This window comes from Heterodontus francisci, chromosome 5, assembly GCF_036365525.1.
Source record: "Heterodontus francisci isolate sHetFra1 chromosome 5, sHetFra1.hap1, whole genome shotgun sequence".
NCBI lineage: Eukaryota > Metazoa > Chordata > Chondrichthyes > Heterodontiformes > Heterodontidae > Heterodontus > Heterodontus francisci.
The window spans coordinates 128,663,319-128,687,596 of record NC_090375.1 but is presented as its reverse complement, the minus strand read 5'-3'; the positions used below and the strand labels follow the sequence as shown (position 1 = coordinate 128,687,596).

Sequence of the window (24,278 nt, the reverse complement as noted above, 5' to 3'; positions counted from 1 at the left end):
ACTAGTCCAGTGACAATACCACTACGCCACCACCTACCCTATGGCCTACCCTACCTTTCTGTCATTTCCACCTACTTCATGCTGTTCCCTTTACTTGTACACACAAATTAGGTGTTAGATTTTTTGGTTCCCTTCTACCCTTCTTTACTCTAGATTTTCTGCTTTTGTTTCTTAGATCACTCTCATCGGTGAGTTCCAACTCCCTATGCCTTCATGCTTGTTTCACTAGCCTTACGATCGAATAAAAGGTCAGTAGCATGTCCAGGATAATGAAGAGAAACCCCTTTTCTGTTAATATTGTAAGCTACTAAAATTATCCTGTGTCTCCACAGAATCTTTCTCCAGGTCTTCGAAGTGATAGAATGAGCTCTGATTTGGCCTATGAGCTGAATTTTACCAGAAGCAAGCAAATCGCACTACAGAGACCAAATGTCGCTCCCGAGCCCACGCAGGTAGATGGTAGGACCGCAGGGGCGATTTTACCAATGGCGTCCAATTAAGAGGCTGCTGCTGCAACTGCTGTCCAATTAAGGACAGTGGTCAGTCTCTCAGTAGCGTCCCTGATAGAAGTGGCCATTGCTGAGGCCGCAAAGGAGAAGGATAGGGTGCTTCCATGCTAAAGCACCCTCTGAGGGCAGGTTATGAATTTTTTTTTAATGTACCAGGGCCAGGCATGCAGGCCCTGCCAATCAGAAGGGTGAGCCCTCCAGCAGTGGTACCAGAGCTGTGTGACCTCCGTGGGCCATGGAGTGGACAGAAAGGAAAGTTCCCCCCCACCCCCCGCCATGTCGGGAAGCCAATGGAAGACTGCCTCAATGTACCTGGCAGTTTCCCCCTGTGGCAGCGGGGCTGTTCCGATGCTGTTAAAATGCCAGTGGGGGTGTAAAGTGGTCGTTAATTGGCCAGTTAATTGAATTAATTGGCTGCCTGTTTCCGGTCGGCAGGCAGCTGCATTGCTACTGTTCCCACTTCTGGGAATATCCCACGACAGCGGGAAGGTGTTGGGCTTCCCTCCTGACACCTTCTGCCGCCATTTTACGAGCCCTCCCACCTCCCAGCAGTAAAATTCTGGCTTATGCTTCAATTCATTAAACAAATGATAAGCAAAATGTTACAAGGTGATACATATAAATTTATTATATATAAATAGTGAATGGATGGTAACTTTCCACTTCAAAATGGGTGAAAAATGTCTATGTCAGACTTGGTCAATAGAAAAGCCATTATAACAATGTGGCTGCTTTCCATCTTAGGCTGTCAAGATAAATACTAAGTTTTTTTTATTACTTATTAAATAACCAACACTTGGGGAATGACAGGAGAAAGGACAGATAAGGCTGCTTCTTCTCAGGGTGTCCTCATATCTATCAATGTCCTTCAAAGAATCAATGTAGTGCTGGAGTGAGCAAACATTAGGAGCCCCTGCACCATTGTAAATAGATCTAGCTGTTGCAAGGCCACGTCAAGACCTGCACTTAAAGGTTCAACAATTCCACAAACAGCCCTCCAGGGCTGCAACAGTGAAAAGCAGCCTGCCACCACAGTTTCTCCCCCCCAATCAATATCCTTAAGATGACATCGTAGGGCCTCCAATCTCATCGACCCCTCAACTCCATTTTTATCTCCTTTCCAGAATCCACAAACAGGACTGTCCCAGTCAGCATTCCAATATTCCATTCACTCTAACACCTTATCCCCTCTCGTGCCACCTCCCCATGCAAGCGCACAAGATGCAAAACCTGCGCTTTCATATCCTCTCTTTCCACCGTACAAGGCCAGAAACACTACTTCTGGGTGAAACAACAATTTAATTGTACTTCTTCTAACTTAGTATATGGTATTCGCTGCTCACTATGCGGTCTCCACTATACTGAGGAGACCAGACACAAATTGCTTTTATGAACACTTCCATTCCATCTGCAAGCATCCTAAAATCTGGTCGCTTGCCACTTAGATTCTCTATTGCACCAGAGCCACTGGAAGTAGAGCAGGTACAGGTTGGTACTTGAGATGGAGATCCCCTATTTGGTACATGGACCCTGGTCTGCACCCCTGGGGTCTACCTGCCTTTCTTCCACTAGACCCCATGGGAGGCATCCTACCGTTGCCAGATTTTCTATTGGCCCCTCCTCCTCTGCTATTCTGCTGTAATTATTTACACCTTTGGAACCATCTTTTGTTTCTATACTTGTCTCATTACCATCTCATTTTGCCTTGCACCATTATAACTTTTTCATTTAGACACTCCTGCGATTCCTGTGTCACAGATGTTACGACTGAGGTGGGAGGAATGCACTGTTAATTCAGTCCCACTTCTCCACAGGTCACAAAATATATTTAAATTTTCCCACTTACCAAACCAATCAGATACTCGATTTTTTCCCAGAATAAAGCACACCAACCAGGTTTCTTTAATAAACAACAAAATTATCCATTTATTATACCCCAAGTCTTAACCAATAATAAAGTAAACATACACACAAATGGAAATATTAAAGCCCTTTATTTGTATCCTAATCCCCACACACAGACTCACATACACAACTGGTTAACCAGGAAAAATTGGATTTTTGTTTACAGCTGTTACAAATAAATAGAAGGAATAAAAAAAAACACTTATGCTTAAATGAAGGCATAGAAGGAAGTCCTTTGTTTTGGCGAGGTGCGCCAAAGCCGAACTGGTGGCTGCCACTAGGAATCTTTCCAGGCAATGTTGATGAACAGTCTGAGTAGGATTTCAAGAAATGCAGCTACAGAAGGCTTCACATAGGTCTTACATCAGGTGTTCAGAATTTGCTTTTCAAGAGCAGGGATTCGTCAAAGAGAGAGAGATATCAGCTGGCTGGATCTTCTGTCCTCCTGGCAGGTCAATAAGCAAACTCCAACTGCCTGTTTTTAGCCAAACCAGTTGTCTTTTTTACCAGTTCAATAATGAAACAAGAACCTTTCCAGAGGCAAGGCCTATGATACCATCAACCTTCGTAACACAGACCTCTGTTCCTTTGGCTCTTTTCCTGTCCCTCGCCCTTTTCCCCAGCCCTGTACTTGCTTAAAAGCTGTTCATCACTAATATCTTCAAGTTCTCTCCACAAGTGCTGCCTGACATACTGACTGTTTTCATCATTTTCTGTTTGTATATCAAAACTTAATTACCTATCATTGCATAGCCCCTTTTTAACTTGAATGAACAACCAAGTTTTAAAACACATGTAAAATAACTCTTTTTCATAAGAACATAAGAACAGGAGCAGAAATAGCTCATCTGGCCCCTTGGGTCTGCTCTGTTATTCAATAAGATCATGGCTGATCCTTAACCTCAACTCCATTTTCCCGCCTGATCCCCATATCCCCTGATTCCCCAAGAGTCCAGAAATCTATCTATCTCAGCCTTGAATATACTCAACAACTGAGCTTCCACAGCCCTCAGGGTAGAGAATTCCAAAGATTCACAGCTCTTTGAGTGAAGAAATTTCTTCTAATTTCAGTCCAAAATGGCCAACACTTTGCCTTGAAACCATGTCCCCTGGTTCCAGATTCTCCAGACAGGGGAAACAGCCTCTTAGCTACTACCCAGTGAAGCCTTCCCTCGAAGAATCTTAAATATTTCAATGAGATCACCTCTCATTCTTCTAAACACCAGAGAGTGTAGATCCATTCTATTCAATCTCTTCTCATAGGGCAACCCTCTCATCCCAGGAATCGTATATAAACCTTTGTTGTACCATGATAAGGCAAGTCTATCTTTCCTTAGGTACAGAAATCAAAACTGTACACTGTATTCCAGGTGTCTTCTACAGATTCAAAATGTTTGTTTAACGCCTCTGTGATTTCCATATTTCTCATTTTAATTTTGCCTGTCTCAGCCTTTAGGGGACCCACACGTACTTTGGCTACTCTCTTAACATACATATCATAGCTCTTATAATCTGTTTTTTATATTTATTGCTAGTTTACACTAATATTCTGTTTTTTCCCCTCTCTATAATTTTTAGGTTGCTGATTTGTAAAATTCTCCCAATCTTCAGGTTTACTACTCTTCTTGGCAACATCACAAACCTCTTCTTTTAATCTAATGCTATCCTTCACCTCTTTGGTTAGCTCTGGATGCATCACTTTTCCCATGGAGTTTTTATTTCTCAATGGAACGTATAGTCATTCAAAATTATGAAATGTTTCTTTAAATGTTTGCATTGCTTATATACTATACCTTTCAATCTGATTTCCCAACTTGTCCTCATACCTGTGGTTAAGAGACAAAATACTGCAGACACTGAAACTCTGAAATGAGAACAAAAAGTGCCGGAAATACTCAGCAGATCTGGTAGCATCTGTGTAGAGAGAAACAGAGTAGAGTTAACTCTGTTTCTCTCTACACAGATGCTACCAGATCTGCTGAGTATTTCTGGCACTTTTTGTTCTCATCTCATACCTGTGGAGTTGGTTTCACTTAAGTTTAAGACTCTATTTTTGGACTTAAGTATGTCACTCTCGAACACAATGTGAAATTCTATCATATTATGATAACTTTTCCTCAGACAGTCCCTTACTATGAGATAACTAATTAACTCTGTCTTATTACACAAGACAAGATCTAAAAGAGTCTGTTCCCTGGTGGGTTTCATGACATATTGTTCTGGGAAATTATCTCAAATGCATTCCATGAACTTGTCCTCCAAACTACTTTTGGCACTATTTGTCCAGTCTGTGGTCTAGATTTTACCAGCCCTCTGAAGACAGACTGGGAGGCAGGAGATGTTGGGAGGGGAAGCCGACATCTTTCCACTGCCATGGCATATTTCCAGTGGTGGGAACATCAGCGGCGCGGCCATAGCTGGGAGGCCAATTAAGTGCCACCTCCTGCCCCGCCGGCATTCCACTGGCATTGGGAGGTGCTGCCACCATGTGGGGAGACCACCAGATAAACCTTGGCGGCCTTCCAGCAGATTCCTGGCGGCGGGAGGGGGGGAGGGATGGCCCTCCTTGATGGCTGCTCCATGGCCCAAGGAAGGGGCTTGAGGTGGCAATGACTACCCTGCAGCTATTAGGTACACCCCCACTACCACCAGCACCCCCCCCCCCACACCGCCAACCGCAAAAGCCTGCCTGCCTGGTCCCAATATGGTAAGAAGATAAATTTACCTTGTCTCCGGAGGTGCCTCAGCATGGAGGCGCCCTCTCTTTCTTGCTGCAGCCTCAGCAGTGGCCACTTCTAATGGTAGCACTGTTGAGGTTGCAGTTCTGCCAGACCTCTAATTGGGCCGGCAGCCCTGGGAGGCTGGCTGCCATCCTCAATTGGACGGTGATCCTGATGGCAGCCTCTTAATTGGCTGCCAACGGTAAAATGCTGCCCACGTTCCATCACCCACCCACATGGGCTTGGGTCCCGGTGGCGGGACCACCAACCTTCTGAGAAAATCCAGCTCCATATGAAGATTAAAGTACCTCATATTTAATGCATTACCTTTGTTACAAGTTCCTCTTAGTTATTGATCATTACCCTTTCCAACAGTATAGCTACTGTTAGGGAGCCTATAAATTATTCCCACCAGTGTTTTCTCCCCCTTGTTATTTTTATCACCACCCATACTGATTCTACTTCCTAATCATCCTAGATAGGATCCTTCCTCACTACTGTCCTTGTGCCATCCTTTATCAGGGCTATCCCTCCTCCTTTTCCATTTTGTCTATCTTCTTGTTTATTTAGTTCCCAACCTTGGTCACCATGCAACCACATCTCTCTAATGGCTATTAGATAATACACATTTATCTCTATTTGTACCATTAATTAGTCTATCTTGTTACAAATGCATTCAGACAAAGTGCTTTTCACTTTAACATTTTACCATTTTTCCATGATTTGACCCAATTCGATGATGCACTATTACCGTTAAACTGTCTGTTCCTTCCTGTCGCACTCTTTACCAAAACTACCGTACGGTCTTGACTTTTCTCTTTACATTTATAAATCTCCTCTTATCCAAACTCTCCTCTCTCCCTTTTAGTTTAAAACCCAATCAACAGCCTGAGTTATTCAATTCACCGGTCCCAGCCCGGTTTAAGTGGAATCTGTCCCAACAGATTAGCTTTTCCAATTTCTTCCTATGTGAAATGAGTCAAAAGATCTGAAACATGATATACAGAAATACTTATACAAAGCATTGCTGATTACACACTCAAATGTGAAGTACATATTGGTATTATAGCTCTAGTTTGAATAACATCACATGGGTAAAGACATAATGGTAGTCAGAATTTGAGAGGATGCAATGTAAATATTCTGCAACCTGAAAAGAGTATCTCTTTAGGCCCTACATCAGTGGAAATCTATTCAGGTTGTTATGGACTAATGTCCAGAACTGTTTGCTTACTTGGACTGGCAGTGTCTACAATTTCTAGATACTGCTCTTCCTATATTTTACAGAGCTGGGAAAGATAGGATGGAACTACAAACACTAATCAGAAATCACAAAGAAGGAATAAGAATTTCACGTGAGAATGCAATATTGGCAGCAATTCATCTAGTCAAAGCTGAATAACTACAATGCAGAGTGAGGAAAAGCTGAAGAAATTGTAAGATGAGGATCTGTTGATCAGATAGGTCAGAAGAACACCACTGGCAGGTTAGGCAGTGAAAAAGGGAAATGCAGTTTTGCCACTCAAGGAGTATATTGTGCAATATGGAAGAGACGATGCCAGCCATGGCTCAGAGGAAACTCACCTCCGAGTCAGAAAGTTGTGGGTTCAAGTCCCAGAGACTTAAGCGCAAGATCCAGGCTGACACTGCAGTGGGAGTGCTGCATTATCGAAGGTGCTGCCCTTTGGATGAGACATTAAATTGAGGCACTGTCTTCTCTTTCAGGTGGCACTGTTTCAAAGGAGAGCAGGGAAATTCTCCCCAGTGAACTGGTGAATCATCTTCTTCTTCTTTGGCCCCCTTGTCTCCAAAGACAATGGGTAAGCACCTAGAGGTGGTATGTGGAGCAGCGCCTGGAGTGGCTAAAGAGGCCAATTCTAGAGTGACAGACTCTTCCACAGGCACTGCAGATACAATTGGTTGTCAGGGCTGTTACACAGTTAGCTCTCTCCTTGCACTTCCGTCTTTTCCTGCCAACCGCTAAGTCTCTTCGACTCGCCACTCTTTAGCCCCGCCTTTATGGCTGCCCGCCAGCTCTGGTGAATATTAATCCCTTAACCAACATCAGTAAAACAGATTATATGGTCATTATTACATTGCTTTTGCTGAATCTTTCTGTGTACAAATTGACGTATCCTACAATACAACAAGGACTACACTTCAAAAGTACTTTTGGGACATCCTGATGTCATGAAAGACACTATATAAATGCCAAGTTTTTTCTTTTCTTTAGTACTGTGCTTAGACAGAACAGAACAAGTGTAAGTCCAAAGGCAGCCTTGAAGCCATATATATGGCAGTAAAGTTGTGAATTTCTCATCTGAGAGCATTTCAAGACTATCCCATGTGTGCACATTAGAGTATCACAAAAATGACTTATAAATCGGACAGTGAGCTTACTGAGCAAGTATAAGAAAATAAGTAATTAGTTGTGTAAAGTAATGGCCCAGATTTTGCATTGAGAATAACGGTGAGGCTCACAGGGCTCACCATTATTATGGAGTAAATCAGACAGCAACTTCCAGAGTACACACATGCGCAGTTAAATGCAGAAATCTGGAAGTTGTGGTCTAAGTTATCTGCTCCTCCACAGGCCGCGCTATTACAGTATCTGGCTGAAAAACTCAGCATTGAAGCCAATATAAGGGCATGAAGTTCTTGTACTTATCCACTAGTTAACCATGAAACATGGCAGAAAAATTTAGGGCTAGTGCACTCAGCTGTGAGTGAATTTTTAACAGTGTGATCAGTCATAATTAATGCCAAATAATCTCTCTTGCACTGAAAATTAAATTTTACAAGTGCAGAGTCTCATTCTTTAGAATGTAGAGTTGCAGATTTAAAAAAAAATGTACTTTCTCTTTCTGTCCTTTTATCTCTTTCTCCAGATCCCATCTTTCTTCCCAATCTTTATTTCGTTTTCTATACATGATTTAAATCTAATTTAGAATTTCTGTTTTTTTCTGGGGGTGGGGGAAACCAATTTTTCACCTTAAAGGGGTTATTAAAGCCACTGTGCAGATGCTGACAGGAATTTTCTAGTCGACTGTTGTGTCCCCTGCTGAGGCTGAATCCTGGTCAATGAATGGAGGTGGCTTCCTGGCCGCAAGCCGCCCTGTGGAGGGGCTCTGCCTCCACAACAATGGTATGGCAGCCGTGGTCACTTTCTATTTTACCTTTTTGAAAAGTCTTCAGAGGGCACCTCCATCTTGAGGTGTCCTCTCTTTCACCTACCTACATCGGCAGCTCCCACCTCTGATGGTGGGGCTGCCGATTTTTAGTGCTAGAGGGCCTCCTATTGGCACTCCAGCCTTAGGAGCACACCTGCTATCCTTAATTGCATAAGGTTCTCGGGGGCGACCACTTAATTAGCTACCTCCTTGAAAATCGCTTCCAGGGTCCCGTTGCTGGCAGTCCTGCGTTCCAGACCTGGAATTCAGCCTGGTGTTGGGATCAGGACCTTGGAACAAAAATCCAGCCTGTTATCAAAAAAAATCAAAAATCAAACTGTGACATCACAGGAAAGCAGTGAGTTTACTGGCTGGTGAGTATTTGCTGCTTAGGAACTCAGTCTAAATAACTGGGAGTTTAAAAACATTAAAAATATTCAGTATTAATCACAAGTAACAAGTGGATAGCTGATGAGTCTTGACTTTTATTTTAAAATAAGGTTTATTTTTAAGTAAGGTTTATTACTATTGGTGAAGTTATTACTACTATTGTAAGCATTTTAGTATTGGTAGGGTGTATTAATAATGGTAAGGTAGATTAGTATTGGTAAAGTTTAGTATTAGCAGTTGTAAGGTTAATATTACTATTGGTAAGGCTATTATTATTAGTAGTAGCTGGGTTTATTAGTAGCAGGGTTTATTTATAGTACCAAGATTTATTATCTAATAGACACAGGAATGGCAGGGCTGCTCCAACCTCAGGAGTGCACATCCTGTGCTATTTGGCAACTCCAGGATGCTTCTCGGGTCCTGGATAACCATATGTTCAGGAAGTGTCGTCAGTTGCAGCAGCTTGAGCTCTGGGTTGCAGAACTTGAGTAGTAGCTGGTGACACTGCGGCACAACAGTGAGGATGAGAGCTTCGTGGATAGCATGTTTATAGACATCACAGATTAAGTGTATGCAGGGAGAGAGGGAATGGGTGACCACCAGACAGTCAAGAAGAAACAGGCAGGTAGTGCAGGAGACCCCTGAATGCGTCTCACTCTCCAACAGGTATTCAGTTCTGAATATTGAGGAAAGCGATGGTTCATCTGGGGAGTGCAGCCAGAGCCAAGGCCATGGCATCACGGGTGGCTCAGCTGCACGGGGGGCACAAGGAAGACTGGGAGAGCGATAGTGATAGGAGATTTGATAGTCAGGGGAACAGGCAGGCGTTGCTGTGGCCATAGACATGAATCCAAGATGGTGTGTTGCCTCCCTGGTGCCAGGGTCAAGGATGTCACTGAATGACTGCACAGCACTCTGAGTGGAGAGGGTGAACAGCCAGCAGTCGAGGTCCACATTGGTACCAACGACATAGGTAGGAAGAGGGATGTGGTCCTGCAGAAAGAGTTTACTGAGCTAGGTAAGAAATTAGCAAGCAGGACCTCAAAAGTAGTAATCTCCAGATTACTCCCAGTACCATGCAAAAGTGAGTATAGAAATAGGAGGATAGTGCAGATGAATGCGTGGCTGGAAAGATGGTGCAGGAGGGAGGGCTTTAGATTCCTGGGACACTGGGACCAGTTCTGGAGAAGTTGGGACCTGTACAGTCGGGACAGGTTGCATCTGAACAGAGCTGGGACGAATTTCCTTGCAGGGCAATTTGCTAGTGCTGTTGTGGAAGGTTTAACCTAACTTGGCAGGGGTGTGGGAACCAGGAGGAAATATCAGAGAGGAATACCAAGGTGTACAGAATACTGGGAGAGATAGATAGCAGTAGAGTACAGAATAGTAAGTTATTAGGTGGGGTCAGAGTAAGGGAGAAGGTAATAAAGTCTAAATCAGGGTTAATACGCATGTATGTGAATTCACGGAATATTGCTAATAGGATTGGTGAGTTACAGGTGCAGATTGACATGTGGAAATAAGATGTTGCGGCTATAATAGAGACCTGGCTCAAAGAAGGTCAAGACTAGGTATTGAATATTACTACAGTCGAGGGGCTGAATTTTTCCAGCTTGCCACGGATGACATGGAGGGGGTGGGCGTTCCGTCCCCAGCAATGGCATCTGGCGCCACCGCACAGGCACCATCTTTAAAGCGCTTCAAGCCCATCAGGTCCATTTAAATTTTTAAAGTTTCAAGTTTGTAAAATATAAATTTAAAACTTCAATAGCATTTTAAATCCCCTTCCCACCCCCCAATAAATAAGCAATTTATAAAGTGCCCTCTCCCGCCAAAAAATTAAACTTTCTTCGCTTTAACCTTCAGCCCCTACCCACCATCCCCTCCACCAATCGCTTCAGGTTTTGCCGTGCTGCCCCAACCCTGAAAACATAACTCCTCCCCCCTCCCCACCAATCTTCTGCCTCGGATCTCCAAATGGAGATCCGAAGGCGTAGGACTTCCAGCATCCGGCCGGAATGTCACAGCGGGACGGCCGTTGCGACGAGTTAAGTATTTATTCATGTCATTTAACTTAATTAACATATTTTAATTAGGTTCCCATCACTGAGTGGCAGGGGGGTGTCACGAGGCCTCGCCGCCGGCGGTGATATGGGGTGGGGCCTTCCTGGCATTGATCCAGTGGCGGGCCTCTCCTGGAGGAATTTTCCCAGCCCCCCCACCATGACCCCTGTGTTGGGGGGCTGGTAAAATCCTGTTCAAGCTGTTCAGGAAAGATAGGAAGGGGAAAAAAGGGGGTGGGTTGACGGTATTGATTAAGGAGAACATTGCAATGCTGGAGAAAAAGGATGTCCCAGGGGGTCGAGGACAGAATCAATTTGGCTAGAATGAAAGAACAAAAAAGGTGCAGTTACATTGCTCGGTGTTGTCTATTGGCCACCAACTAGTGGGGAGGACGTGGAGGAACAAATTTGCAAAGAAATTACAGAGATGTAGAAAAATTATACTGTAGTTATAATGGGGAACTTTAATTATCCAAACATAGACTGGGATAGTAGTAGTGTAATGGGCAGTGAGGGGCAAGAATTCCTAGAGTGTGTTCAGGAAAATTTTCTACAACAGTATGTTTCTAGGTCAACAAGAAAGGAGGCACTGCTAGACCTGGTTCTTGGGAATAAGGTAGGCCAAGTGGATCAAGTATCAGTAGGAGATCATTTAGGGGACAGTGATCATTGTATCACAAGGTTTAGGCTGACTATGGAAAAGGACAAACGACAATCCAGAGTAAGAATAATTAACTCAGGGAAAGCCAATTTCAATGGGTTAAGAACAGAGCTGGGGCAAATAAATTGGAGTCAAAGGTTGGCAGGAAAAATGGTAGCTGAACAATGGGCTGCCTTCAAAGAAGAGATAGTTCGGGTACAGTCAATGGATGTTCCCACGAAGGGGAAAAGTGGGGTAAACAAATCCAGAGCTCCCTGGATGACAAAAGAGGTAGAGATTAAGATAAAGAAGAAAAAGTGTGCTAATGACAGATGCCAGGTAGAAAATACTACTGAGAATCTGGCTGAATATAGAAGATTCAGAGGGGAGGTCAAAAAGCAAATAAGAGAAGCAAAGTGAGAGCATGAAAAGAGACTGGCAACTAACATTAAAGGGAATCCCGAAGTTTTCTATAGACATATAAATAGTAAAAGGGTGGTAAAAGGAGAAGTTGGGCTGATTAGGGACTAAAAAGGGGATTTATGCATGGAAGCAGAGGGCATAACTGAGGTATTAAATTACAATTTTGTATCTATCTTTACCAAGCAAGAAGATGCAATCCAGGCAATTTTGAAAGAGGAGGTAATTCAGACACTACAAGGGTTTAAAATTGATAAGGAGGACGAACTAAATAGGCTGTCAGTACTTAAAGTGGATAAAGTCCCAGGAGCAGATGAGATGCATTCAAGGATACTGAGGGAGGAAATCGTGGAAGCACTGGCCATAATTTTTCAGTCTTCCTTAGACTTGAGGGTGGTGCCAGAGGACTGGAGAATTGAAACGTTACACCCTTGTTCAAAAAAGGGTGTAAAGATAAGCCCTATAGGCCAGTCAGTTTAACCTCATTGATGGAGAGACTTTAGAAAGAATAATTCCGATCAAAATTAGTAGTCATATGGACAAATGCAGGTTAATTAAAGAAAGCCAGCATGGAGTTCTTCACACAAAATCATGTTTGCTTAACTTGCTGGAGTTTTTTGAGGAGGTAACAGGGAGGGTCGATGTGGCGTACATGGACTTTCAAAAGGTGTTAGATACAAAGGAAAGTTATAGCTCATGGACTAAAAGGGACGGTATTAATATGGATACGGAATTTGCTGAGTAACAGGAAACAAAGAGTGGTTAGTGGATGATTTTCAGGCTGGAGGGAGGTTTGTAGTGCAGTTCCCCAGGGGTCAGTGTTGAGACCCTTGCTTTTCCTGATGTACATTAATGACCTAGACCTTGGTGTACAATTTCAAAGTTTGCGGATAATACAAAACTTGGAAGCATTGTGAACTGTGTGGAGGATGTTGTAGAACTGCAAAAGGACATAGACAAGTTGGTGGAATGGGTGGATAGGTGACAGATGAAGTTCAATGCAGAGAAATGTGAAGTGATTCATTTTGGTAGGAAGAACAAGAAAAGATAATATAAAATAAAGAGTACAATTCTAAAGGGGGTGCAGGAGCAGAAGGACCTTGGTGCATATGTGCTTAAGTCATTGAAGGTGGCAGGACGGATTGAGAGAGCGGTTAATAAAGCATGCAGTATCCTGGGCTTTATTAATAGGGGTATAGAGTACAAGAGCAAGGAAGTTATGTTGAGCTTGTATAAGACACTAGTTCAGCCTCAGCTGGAGTACTGCATCCAGTTCTGGGCTCCACACTTTAAGAAAGATGTGAGGGCATTGGAGAGAGTGCAGAAAAGATTCACGAGAATGGTTCCAGGGATGAAGAACTTCAGTTATGAAGATAGATTGGAGAAGTTGGGACTGTTTTCCTTGGAGAAGAGAGGTGATTTGATAGAGGTATTCAAAATCATGAAGGTTCTCGGCAAAGTAGATAGAGAGAAGCTGTTCCCACTTGTAAGAAGATCGAGAATGAGAGGACACAGATTTTAAAGTAATAGGTAAGAAAAGCAAAAGCAACATGAGGAAAACCTTTTTCACGCAGCGAGTGGTTAAGGTTTGGAATGCGCTGCCTGAGAGTGTGGTGGAGGCAGGTTCAACTCAAGCAGTCAAAAGGGAATTAGACTGTTATATGAAATGGAAGAATGTGCAGGGCTGTGGGGAGAAGATGGGGGAATGGCACTAAGTGAATTGCTCTTTCAGAGAGCTGGTGCAGACACATGGGCCAAATGGCCTCCTTCTGCGCTGTAACATTTCTGTGATTCGGTTATTTCTTGTTTGCTCACACAGGCCACAGATCTCCTATAGAGGGTGCCACACTGAGTCAGATGCTCAATCGCTCGATGATTGGGTTTCACTGGCTTTTGTCATCAGAAATTCACCTCATGCTAGCATGGGTGAGACACTGGCATTTATTCATTGCAAATGGTTTTGGATGAAACAGAGTCTTCAGCAGATGAATCTGGAGTAGCAGAAGAGAAGCAGTCTCTACTGTTAGCCTGTGGTGAGGTGTCCTTATCAGGGAAGGCATTTCATGTATCTCAGTATTATACCCTCAGATAACATTATCATACAAGGAGATTTAGGGTAGTTAACCCTCACAAATGTAAGACCGCTCAAAATGTTTACAGGAGCAGATGATAACTGATCTGAACTGGCAGCCTCGTTAACTCAAAACTTGAGCCAGTCAGATTCAAAATACCCCAAAGCAATGTTGACAATTAGACAACCAGCCTAGGTCCATTAAAGAGACTGGACGGGTCAACCCTGGAATTTCTTGCACACAGCTCCAGATAATTCTGCAAGCCAATGTCCAAATATTAGGGTGACCCTACCTAGACAAGCAGCATGAAGTTTACCAGTACTTGATTATGGAAAGTTGCAAAATTTAAGCTTGTTAAACTCCAGCAGTACCCTACTCATACTTGCAGAGCCTAAGACTTGGCTGTTGTCAACCTGTACCCTTTAAATAAGAACCCTAATTGTGCGCAACACCCTCTTGTGCGGCACCTTATTGAATGCCTTTTGAAAATCCAAATACACCTATCCACTAGTTCCCCCTTATCTACACTGCTCATTACTACCTCCCTAATAATAGATCCTAGCATTTTCACTCCTGATGTCAGGTTAACTGCCCCATAATTCCTTCCTTTCGTAAATAGCAGGTTTACGTTTGCTACTTTCCAATCTACAGGAATCATTCTCAAATCTACGGAATTCTGGAAGATTAAAACCAATGAATCTGCTATCTCTGTTTCCAACTCTTCTAAAACCCTAAGATGTAGGCCATCAGGTCCAGGGGATTTGTCAGCTTTTAGTCCAATTAATTTAATTATTTTTCTTTAACAGTATTAGTTTCTTTAAATTCATCTTTCTCACTAGACCTTTGGTTCCCTACTATTTCTGGAATTTTTTTTGTATCTGCTACCATGAAGACAGGTAGGAAGTATTCATTTAATGTCTCTATCATTTCCTTATTCCCTATTATCATTTCCACTGTCACTGTCTCCAAGGGACCCACGTTTACTTTTGCTAACTTCTTCCTTTTTACATATCCAGAGTAGTTTTGACAATCATCAGGTCCAATAGTGTCAGAGGCCCGGCAATGCATTGGAGGTGGCTTCACAGTGGGAGGGCCAAGCTGCGAAACATTTGAGGCCTTTTATACATTTGCCACCTTTTATACATTTGCCAGCAGTAATTCTCAATGCTCAGGTATCTCCAAGCAGAAGGCATGCCATTGCAGCCATTTCATGGAGACTGATGCCTCCGCTATTGCTGTACTTGCTGCAATGGCAGCTGCTCCCCTCCTACTGAAGGCATCTCCATTTGCGTTGCTGCCACTTCTGTTGCTAGCCGCTCAGCAGTGCCCGCACTATGATGGCACCCGGCAACCATATCCACAGGCTGCACTGAATACACCTCCTGATGCTGGAACCTGGTTGCTGTCCCTATTTGAACAGGGCTCCCGGAGACAGCTTCTTAATTGACCGCCTCTGGGAAGATCGACTCAACAAGCGCGCTATTGGCACGAGCAGGATAGAGGCCCGGAAATGGTCACAACCCTCAATTATTACAGCATGGGATTTTCTAGACTTAGAAAATAATCGAGCTAAGTGTAGAAAATCTCAACCTAAGAGTGCTATAAGAAAAGACTGAATTGTTTAAAATACTACTCTATGAAATATTTTTTCTTTACAAAAAATAACATAATTTTAGCACCAAAGGCATCACTGTTGGTGAGAGTCTTATAAAATGTTCATGATTTCTAAGAAGTCAATCAAATGCTATATTCAAATAATGTTTTCAGAATTTCTCCATCTAAAAGCATTCATTTTCTATGTTGTAATATTTTATTTCAAAGCCATGAACACAGAAAAGTGTTTGTTTTACAAAAGTCTATGAAACCGTACTTATTATTCAAAGTGTAATAGGAAAGCAGGTATTCCAGTTGTGGACGACTGTAGGTCTTTGCACGTTTATTTTTTAATTATTGCAAAGCATATCTTCTCTACAATCACAATAAAATGATATAACCCCTTTCAAATGTTTTGATTTTGAATGAATACGTTGCAATTATGATATTTTAGAAATATTAAACAGAATTTTCCTGATTCATGTTGGTGGTTTCCAAAACAGAGGTGATTTGCTGAAGCTCACTGTATGCAGTGAAATTGTCATCATGCTAAAAAGGATCTCAGTTGAACAGCTGAAATGCAGTAGAAGATATTCAAATGCAGATATGAGATAACTACTTACTCTTGATCTTCTAGATGACCTCTGAGCTGATTGAGCAGTATCTGCTGATTGGCAGAATGACTCTGTAATGCCTATTTAATAGAAGGTAGCATACATTAAATATTCAGATTACCATAGCTTATCAAGTACTGTGCATGTTATTTCTCAAAGAAGAATTTTTATTAAAGCATTTAGTAAAAATGGCATTTCCTAACTATCTATGTCTTGCAACTGGAACTAGTTAAGCAATAGCTATGCTTATTCATTGAAAATAAAAATACATTGGAGGTGCTAATAACTCATGCTGCTTTGGCTTATGAATTTGAACAGGATTGAACATATTATGAGAAGTGCACATGGGATAATATAGATTATCCCAGTCCACTTCAAATTACCCTCGAAGGGTAAGGTATCTCAGAATTTTCAGCAACAGGTGAAGCTAGCCCTTTCACATCGCTACGATGGTATTTTCCACTAACAGGATGCTGCCGTCAAGCCAAAAAGATGTTCTGCCCACCACACAAATGAGCAATGTGGTATATAAATTCCAGTGCCGGTGCGATGCCAGGTCCATAGGCTGTCCATCCCAACGACTGGTGGATCGTATCAAACAGCACGTCCCTTCGGCTGTTTGCAATAGGCAGAGTACTGACCGTACTCAACCAGCCCCTACTTGCAAAACTCAGAACAAATTGTCTAATGTTAGATGCGATTCTGCGATTGGACAGCAGTTACCGAACAATCCTGAGTATGCTAAGACATTACACTAACATCCAACTGAAAATTATCAGTCAGGCTCACAATGTTGCTCACTTACGCTTGCTAGAAGCTACATATATTCATACGCAGACACCTGTCCTCTGCAGGCAAAAGGAACATATTCAAGCATTGCGCCTTTTTTGAATTAACAAAAGCCTGAGGGACAATAGTTTCCTGGTGCATTCTCCACAGCAACGCCTGGACCATTCAGAGTCAACTTGCCAACCAATCAATACCCTTTTCTCATGGAGTATAAATGGTTGCTCCCTTTTGAATTTGTCCTGATGAGTGCAAGTCAAAACGCTCCGACAGCATGTCTCTTTTCTCAGCAATAATATAGATTATTATTTAGTACTGCAAAAACAATTGCAAGTATCACTGTATATAAGAAAACTACACAATGTAAACAATTGGGTTGATTTTACATACCCATATTTGTTCTGTTTCATTTTTCTTTTTTTCTAACTCAGCTCTCACCTTCTTCAATTCTTGATTCAAAGCTTCAATCGTTTCCTGTAAACGTCTATGAAACAATATTCTGATTTTGACAATGTAGTCTTTTTAAATGGTTGCATCACAATGATTTAATCAGGAGCAATTTCTTCACTGAAACTATCAAGTACTTCACCATTGAATTTTTCCCTTTTGATCTGATGAATGAACTCTTAGGCCTAAATGCCATCTCAATTACCAAATAGTTCATATTATTATTATTTATTTACAAGAATAACTTAGATAAGTGAAAACAGCAAGGTTCATTACTTCTGGGCACGTACAATACAGAAGGAGAAACAATTTCAGGGAAACCCTCCAGTAAGCTGCAGCACAGAGCATAACTCCAGAGCACAACATTACTGAGTGGATCATGAACAAAGTGAGAAGTTTAGAATTTGGTGAGAGTAGGGGAATTCAGTGCAAAGAAGGAAGGAAGTGATTCATTTTGGCTTTAATACTTGTAGTGGTTTGTGTAAGCTTGAGGTAGTACTCACAATTTTGTTCAGTGTTTTAGCACTTAGTGCAAGTTATTGTGTTAAAAAAACAAACAGAATAGGTCTTAAAACAGACTGAAAGGTAATTGCTTAGAAATAAATACAGACTGAGATAAAGATCAAAGATAAAGAATTAAGATACTTAAACCTAGACCAGAATGGGACCAGTATCCTAGCAAAATGGATAAATAGGGAGGTGGTAAAGGTTTTATACTAATAAGGTGGGGGAGGGATCTACAAGAAATGAAACAAGGCTAAATATAAACAAAAAAATGAAAAGGGGGCATAAGAAAGACGAAATTAATAGAGGACATAAATGGCCAGGGAATAAATAGAGCTATAGAACAGGAATGTAAAAAGATGGTTAAAAATAAAGTGAGAACTGCTATTAAAAATGGGTTAAACTATCTTTTCAGCAAAGCACAGTGTCCATAATAAAACAGGGAAACTGGAGGCAATAATATGTTGTGAGGAACCAAATACTGTAGGGATTACTGAGACGAAGCGACAGAAAAATCAGGATTGGGAATTCAACATTTCAGGATTCAAGATATTTAGGAAAGGAGGGGAGAAAAGGAAGGTGGAGCAGTACTTTTTAGAGATAACAGAATGGAGGTAGAAATAAGTGACACAGCCATCAGTAACACAGAAATAGAATCCACGTGGACAGAGATCAATGAAAATTAAGAATCAATCAAAATAGTAGGGTAGACTACAGAGCACATAATAATGGAAGGGGAGGAAGAAATATGCAGATAAATTAGGGAAATGAGTAAAAACATAGAATGATAATCATGGGGGATTTCAACTACCCCAAATATATTGGTCAGAAGAGATAGATAAAGGAGATAAGGGCATGGGGTTCCTATAATGTGCACAGGACTCCCTTCTAACCCAGTTTGTAAGAAGTCCAACCAGGAAGGATTCACTACTAGATCTAGCAATGGGGAATGAAACAGAGCCAATAAGAGAAGTAAAATTAGGGGAACATCTAAGCAATAACAACAACAACAACCTATATTTACATAGTGCCTTCAATGTAATAAAACATCCCAAGATGCTTTACAGGAGCATTATAAAACAAAGTATAACACCGAGACACAAAAGGAGACATTGGGTTAAATTTTATGTGCCCGCCGCCGATTTCCATGCAGCGGCTCATTTAAATAGCCGGGGTGGGCTGCCCCTCCCAATCACATGGAGGGGGCAGGGTGTCCATCCCCAGCAATGGCATCAGCAGCCAATGCGCAGACGCTGACGCTATTTTTAAAGAGCTGTCAGCCCTACTGGGAAATTTAAATATTTAAAGGTGAAGTGAATAAAAATAAATAAATACATTTCTTTTGCCCCTCTCCCACCACCTCCAATAACAATTACATTTATTATTTGCCCTTCCCCCCCAAAAACACTTAACTTTACAATCTGAACTTCCCCCCACCTCCCGCCCACCAAAATGCAAAAACTTTCAATCTAACCCTTCCCACCATCCCCTGCACCCATGATGTTAATTTTCCCAGTTCCCCCCAACCCCCCGCACTGATAAACATCCCTCCTCACTCCTCCCCATCAGTGTGGCGCCTCGTTTCCCCGGACAGGGATCCGAAGGTGCAGGAGTGTCGGCCACCGGCGGCGACGTGAGTTTCATTAATTCATTCATTTTAATTTATTTAAATATTCAAATTGGGGTCCCACTGCCAGGCGGCGAGGGGCCCGCCACGAGGCCATGGGTCCTCCCGGCATCGGGGTGCGTGGCGGCCCTCTCAGGCGGCATCCTCAGGCCCCCTCACCCCCCGCCACGGAACACATTGCCTGGGGGAGAACAAAATCCAGCCCTCAAGGTCAGATGACCAAAAGCTTGGTCAAAGAGGTAGGTTTTAAGGAGTGTCTTAAAGAAGGAAAGCAAGATGGAGAGGTGTAGAGAGGGTATTGCAAAGCTTGGAGCCTCGGCAACTGAAGGCATGGCCACCAATGGTGGAGTGATTAAAATCAGGGATGCACAAGAGGTCAGAATTAGACGAGCACAGGTACTTGGAGGATATGGAGCTGGAGCAGATTACAGAGACAGGGAGGTGTAAGGCCATAGAGGGATTTGAAAGCAAGGATGGGAAATTTAAAATCAAGACATTGCTTGACTGGGACCTTCCTGCTGCTGAATGCATGTTCAGCTGTGCAAGATTAAGAGAGGGTGTTAAGCTGGAACCCCGAGGCAGCACTGGCATCAAATTAGTGTTACACGCAGCAATCTGATGTCAAATCTGCCTACTCTGCATACTTCCGCCCCATACTCCTCACGCCACACTAACACACTCACCAAGATGACATTTGACGCAGGCCAAGCTGCAAGTGTGTGTGTGTGTGTGTGCGTGTGTGTGTGCACTGTTGAAGCCATTTTGGTATCAAAATGGCACCTATAGTGCTGAAACTACAGGGGCTACTGAGCCCAATGTTGTAGCCACTTACTCTTATGCTCCAACACCCTTGGAATAAAGGCTAACGTACTATATGCCTTCCTAATTGTTTGTTGTTCCTCTTTGCCTTCCTAATTATATTGACTTCTTTCCTAATCTCTTTGTATTCTTCCTTGTCATGTTCTCCCCTGCTGTCCATGTACTTAGTGTATGCCTCTTTCCTTACCTTTATTTTTTCTTTATGTCTTTATGCATCCATTGTGTCTCATTAGTGTTTAGTTTGTTCTTGTTTTTTAGCAGTTCTATTTTTCCTGGCTTCTGTTGAGCATTGTTTTAAATATTTTCCATTGTTTTTCTACATTTGGTTTGCCAATATTGTTGTCCATTTTATTTTCCCAAATTCTCTTCTTAGCCCCTCAAAATTGACTTTTCTCCAATCTATTGACATGTCTTGGTCATACTGATGTCCTTCTCAATTATTACCTTAAAGCGTTTGCGCATGGAGAAGGCTTTGATTCTGACTTGAAAGGTTCTGGCCAGACCACTTGCTCCCAATTATGGGTGCTGTAGATACCATCCCCCTGGGTCTGCAGCTTTGGAGGGAGATTGAACAGAGACGGTACAGAAGATGACAAGCTGTTTACAGAGGGAGGAGGAATGGGAGAAAGGGTCTCAACAGGAGGCCTTATCCATCAAAAATCTTCTGGGAGCATTTCTTTTACCTAAGCCAGGAGCAATGTGCCCATTGTCCTTGTTTTACAAAGGAGGTGCTCACAGAGCTCTGCCACCTCAGAGCAGGACAAGGACGCAGCTGCCCAAGGCTGTGAAGGTGACCACTGACCTAAATTTTTTTGTGTCAAAATCCTTCCAGGTTGGATCATGCAAAATCTGTAATATCCCTCAGTTCGCTGTCCACTGCTGCATCAGAGAAGTGACAGATGTTCTTTATGCCAGGAGAGGGGAGTTCATTGTGTTCTCTCTGACCAGAGAGAAGCTGGTGAAACATACACCATAAAACCATAGAAAAGTTACAGCACAGAAAGAGGCCATTCAGCCCACCATGTCTGCGTCGGCTGAAAAAACTAGCCGCCCAATCTAATCCCACCTTCCAGCACCTGGTCTGCATCTTTGCAGGTTACAGCACTTCAGGTGTAGGTCCAGGTACCTTTTAAATGAGTTGAGGGTTTCTGTCTCCACCAGCGATCCGGGCAGTGAATTCTATACACACACCACCCTCTGGGTGAAAAGGTTTCTCCTCATGTCCCCTCTAATCCTTCTACCAATAACCTTAAATTTGTGGCCCCTGGTAACTTACCTCATTGCTAGGGGAAATGGGTCCTTCCGGTCTATCTAGGCCCCTCATAATTTTGTACACCTCAATTAAGTCACTCCTCAACTTCCTCTGTTCTATGGAAAACAATCCTAGCCTATCCAATCTTTCCTCATAGCTGCAATTTTCAAGCCCTGGCAACATTCTTTAAATCTCCTCTGTACTCTCTCCAGAGCAATTATGTCCTTCCTGTAATGTGGTGATGCAATACTCCAGCTGTGGCCTAACCAGCGTTTTATACAGTTGCAGCATTACATCCCTGCTTTTGTACTCTATACCTCAGCCAATAAAGGAAAGTATTCCATATGCCTTCTTCACTGCTTTATCTACCTGTCCTGCCACCTTCAGGGACCTGTGGACATGCACTCCAAGGTCTCTTTTCCTCTACCCCTCTCAATATCCTCCCGTTTATTATGTATTCCCTCACTTTGTTTTCCCTCCTCAAATGCATTACCTCACACTTCTCCGGACTGAATTCCATTTGCCTCTTTTCCGCCCACTCAACCAATCAATTGATATAATTCTCGAGTCTACAGCTATCCTCGTCACTATCAACTACATGGCCAATTTTTGTGTCATCTGCAAAGTTCCCAATCATGCCTCCCACATTTAAGTCCAAATCATTAATATATACCACAAACAGCAATAGACCCAACACTGAGCTCTGTGGAATGCCACTGGAAACCACCTTCCATTTGCAAAAACATCTGTCAACCATTACCCTTTGTTTATTGTCATTGAGACAATTTTGGATCCAACTTGCCACATTCCACTGTATTCCATGGGCTTTTACTTTTCTGACCAGTCTGCCATGTGGGACTTTGTCAAATGTCTTACTAAAATCCAGGTAGACAACATCCACTGCACTACCCTCATCAATCCTCCTTGTTACTTTCTCAAAAAATTCAACGAAGTTAATAAGACACAGGGATCGGTGTTGGGACCGCAATTATTTACAATTTATATAGATGATTTGGAGTTCGGGACCACGTGTAGGGTGTCAAAGTTTGCAGATGCCACTAAGATGAGTGGCAGAGCAAAGTGTGCAGATGACTGTGAAACTTTGCAGAGGAACATAGATACATTGAGTGAGTGGGCAAAGGTCTGGCAGATGGAATACAATGTTAATAAATGTGAAGTCATTCATTTCGGTAGGAGTAACAGTAAAAAGGATTATTACTTGAATGGTAAAAAGTTGCAGCATGCTGCTATGCAGAGGGACCTAGGTATCCTTGTGCATGAATCGCAGAAGGTTGGTCTGCAGGTACAGCAAGTAATTAGGAAGGCAAATGGAATTTTGTCCTTCATTGCTAAAGGGATTGAGTTTAAAAGCAGAGTGGTTATGTTGCAGCTGTATAAGGTACCGGTGAGGCCGCACCTGGAGTACTGTGTGCAGTTTTGGTCTGCTTACTTGAGAAAGGATATACTGGCACTGGAGAGGGTGCAGAGGAGGTTCACTAGGTTGATTCCGGAGTTGAGGGGGTTGGCTTATGAGGAGAGACTGAGTAGATTGGGATTATATTCATTGGAGTTCAGAAGAATGAGGGGGGATCTTATAGAAACATATAACATCATGAAGGGAATAGATAAGATACAAGTAGAGAGGATGTTTCCACTGGCAGGTGAAGCTAGGACAAGCGGGCATAGCCTCAAGATTAGAGGGGGCAGATTTAGGACTGAATTAAGGAGGAACTTCTTCACCCAGAGGGTTGTTAATCTATGGAATTCTTTGCCCAGTGAAGTAGTTGACGCTTCTTCAGTAAACGTCTTTAAAGCTAAGGTAGATATCTTTTTGAACAATAAAGGAGTTAAGGGATACGGTGGGAGCACGGGTAAGTGGATCTGAGTCCACGAAAAGATCAGCCATGATCTTATTGAATGGCGGAGCAGGCTCGAGGGGCCGGACGGCCTACTCCTGCTCCTAGTTCTTATGATCTTATGATCTTCCCTTCAATCCATGTTAACTCTCCATGATTAATTCATATCTTTCGAAGTGACAGTTTATCCTATCTCTCAGAATTGATTCTCATAATTTGCCCACCACCGAGGTCAGACTGACCTTTGATCTATCCCTCGCACCCTTTCTAAATAATGGTACAATGTTTGCATGCCTCCAATCCTCTGGTACCTTGCCTGTATCTAGTGAGGATTTGAAGATGATCCTCAGAACATCTGCCATTTCCTCCCTGGCTTCCTTTAACAGCCTGGAATAGAATCCATCCAGCTCTGGTGATTTATCCACTTTCAAGGATGTCAGACCCTCAAGTACTTCCTCTCTCATTATGCCTATTGTATCTAATGCTTCACACTCCTCCTCTTTTACTACAATGTCTGCATCATCCCTCTCCTTTGTGAAGACAGATACAAAGTACTCATTAAGAACCCTGTCCACATCTTCTGTATCCACGCATAAATTACCTTGTACAACTCTGATGGGCCCTACCCTTTCCTTAGTTATCCTCTTGCTCTTAATGTACTGATAAAACATCTTTGGGCTTTCCTTGATTTTACCTGCCTTTTTTTTCATGTCCTCTCTTTGCTTTCCTAATTCCCTTTTTTACTTCATCCCTGCACTTTCTATACTATGCTAGGCTTTCTAAAGTAATAAGTTTTTAGTGACTGTCATAAGCTTTCTTTTTCTGCTTTATCTTACCCTGTATGCTCCAGATTTGGCAGTACCACCCTTTTTCTTTGTGGGGACATGTCTA

General features: G+C 42.6%; 1 protein-coding gene across 7 annotated transcripts in view; it reads right to left on the bottom strand.

Moving 5' to 3' along the window:
• The window catches only part of LOC137370043 (polyamine-modulated factor 1-binding protein 1-like), a 719,669-nt gene that overhangs the window by 34,630 nt on the left and 660,761 nt on the right, over positions 1 to 24,278 (bottom strand). For 6 of the 7 annotated variants that reach the window (XM_068032077.1, XM_068032078.1, XM_068032080.1 and 3 more), the window contains 2 exons: positions 17,273 to 17,366; positions 16,106 to 16,176 (listed from right to left, as the gene is read on the bottom strand). In XM_068032077.1, coding sequence (XP_067888178.1) covers positions 16,106 to 16,176; positions 17,273 to 17,366 — 165 coding nt within the window. Of the gene's footprint in view, positions 1 to 16,105; positions 16,177 to 17,272; positions 17,367 to 24,278 lie in introns of those variants that run through there. The other variant, XR_010975068.1, reaches the window with a different exon arrangement.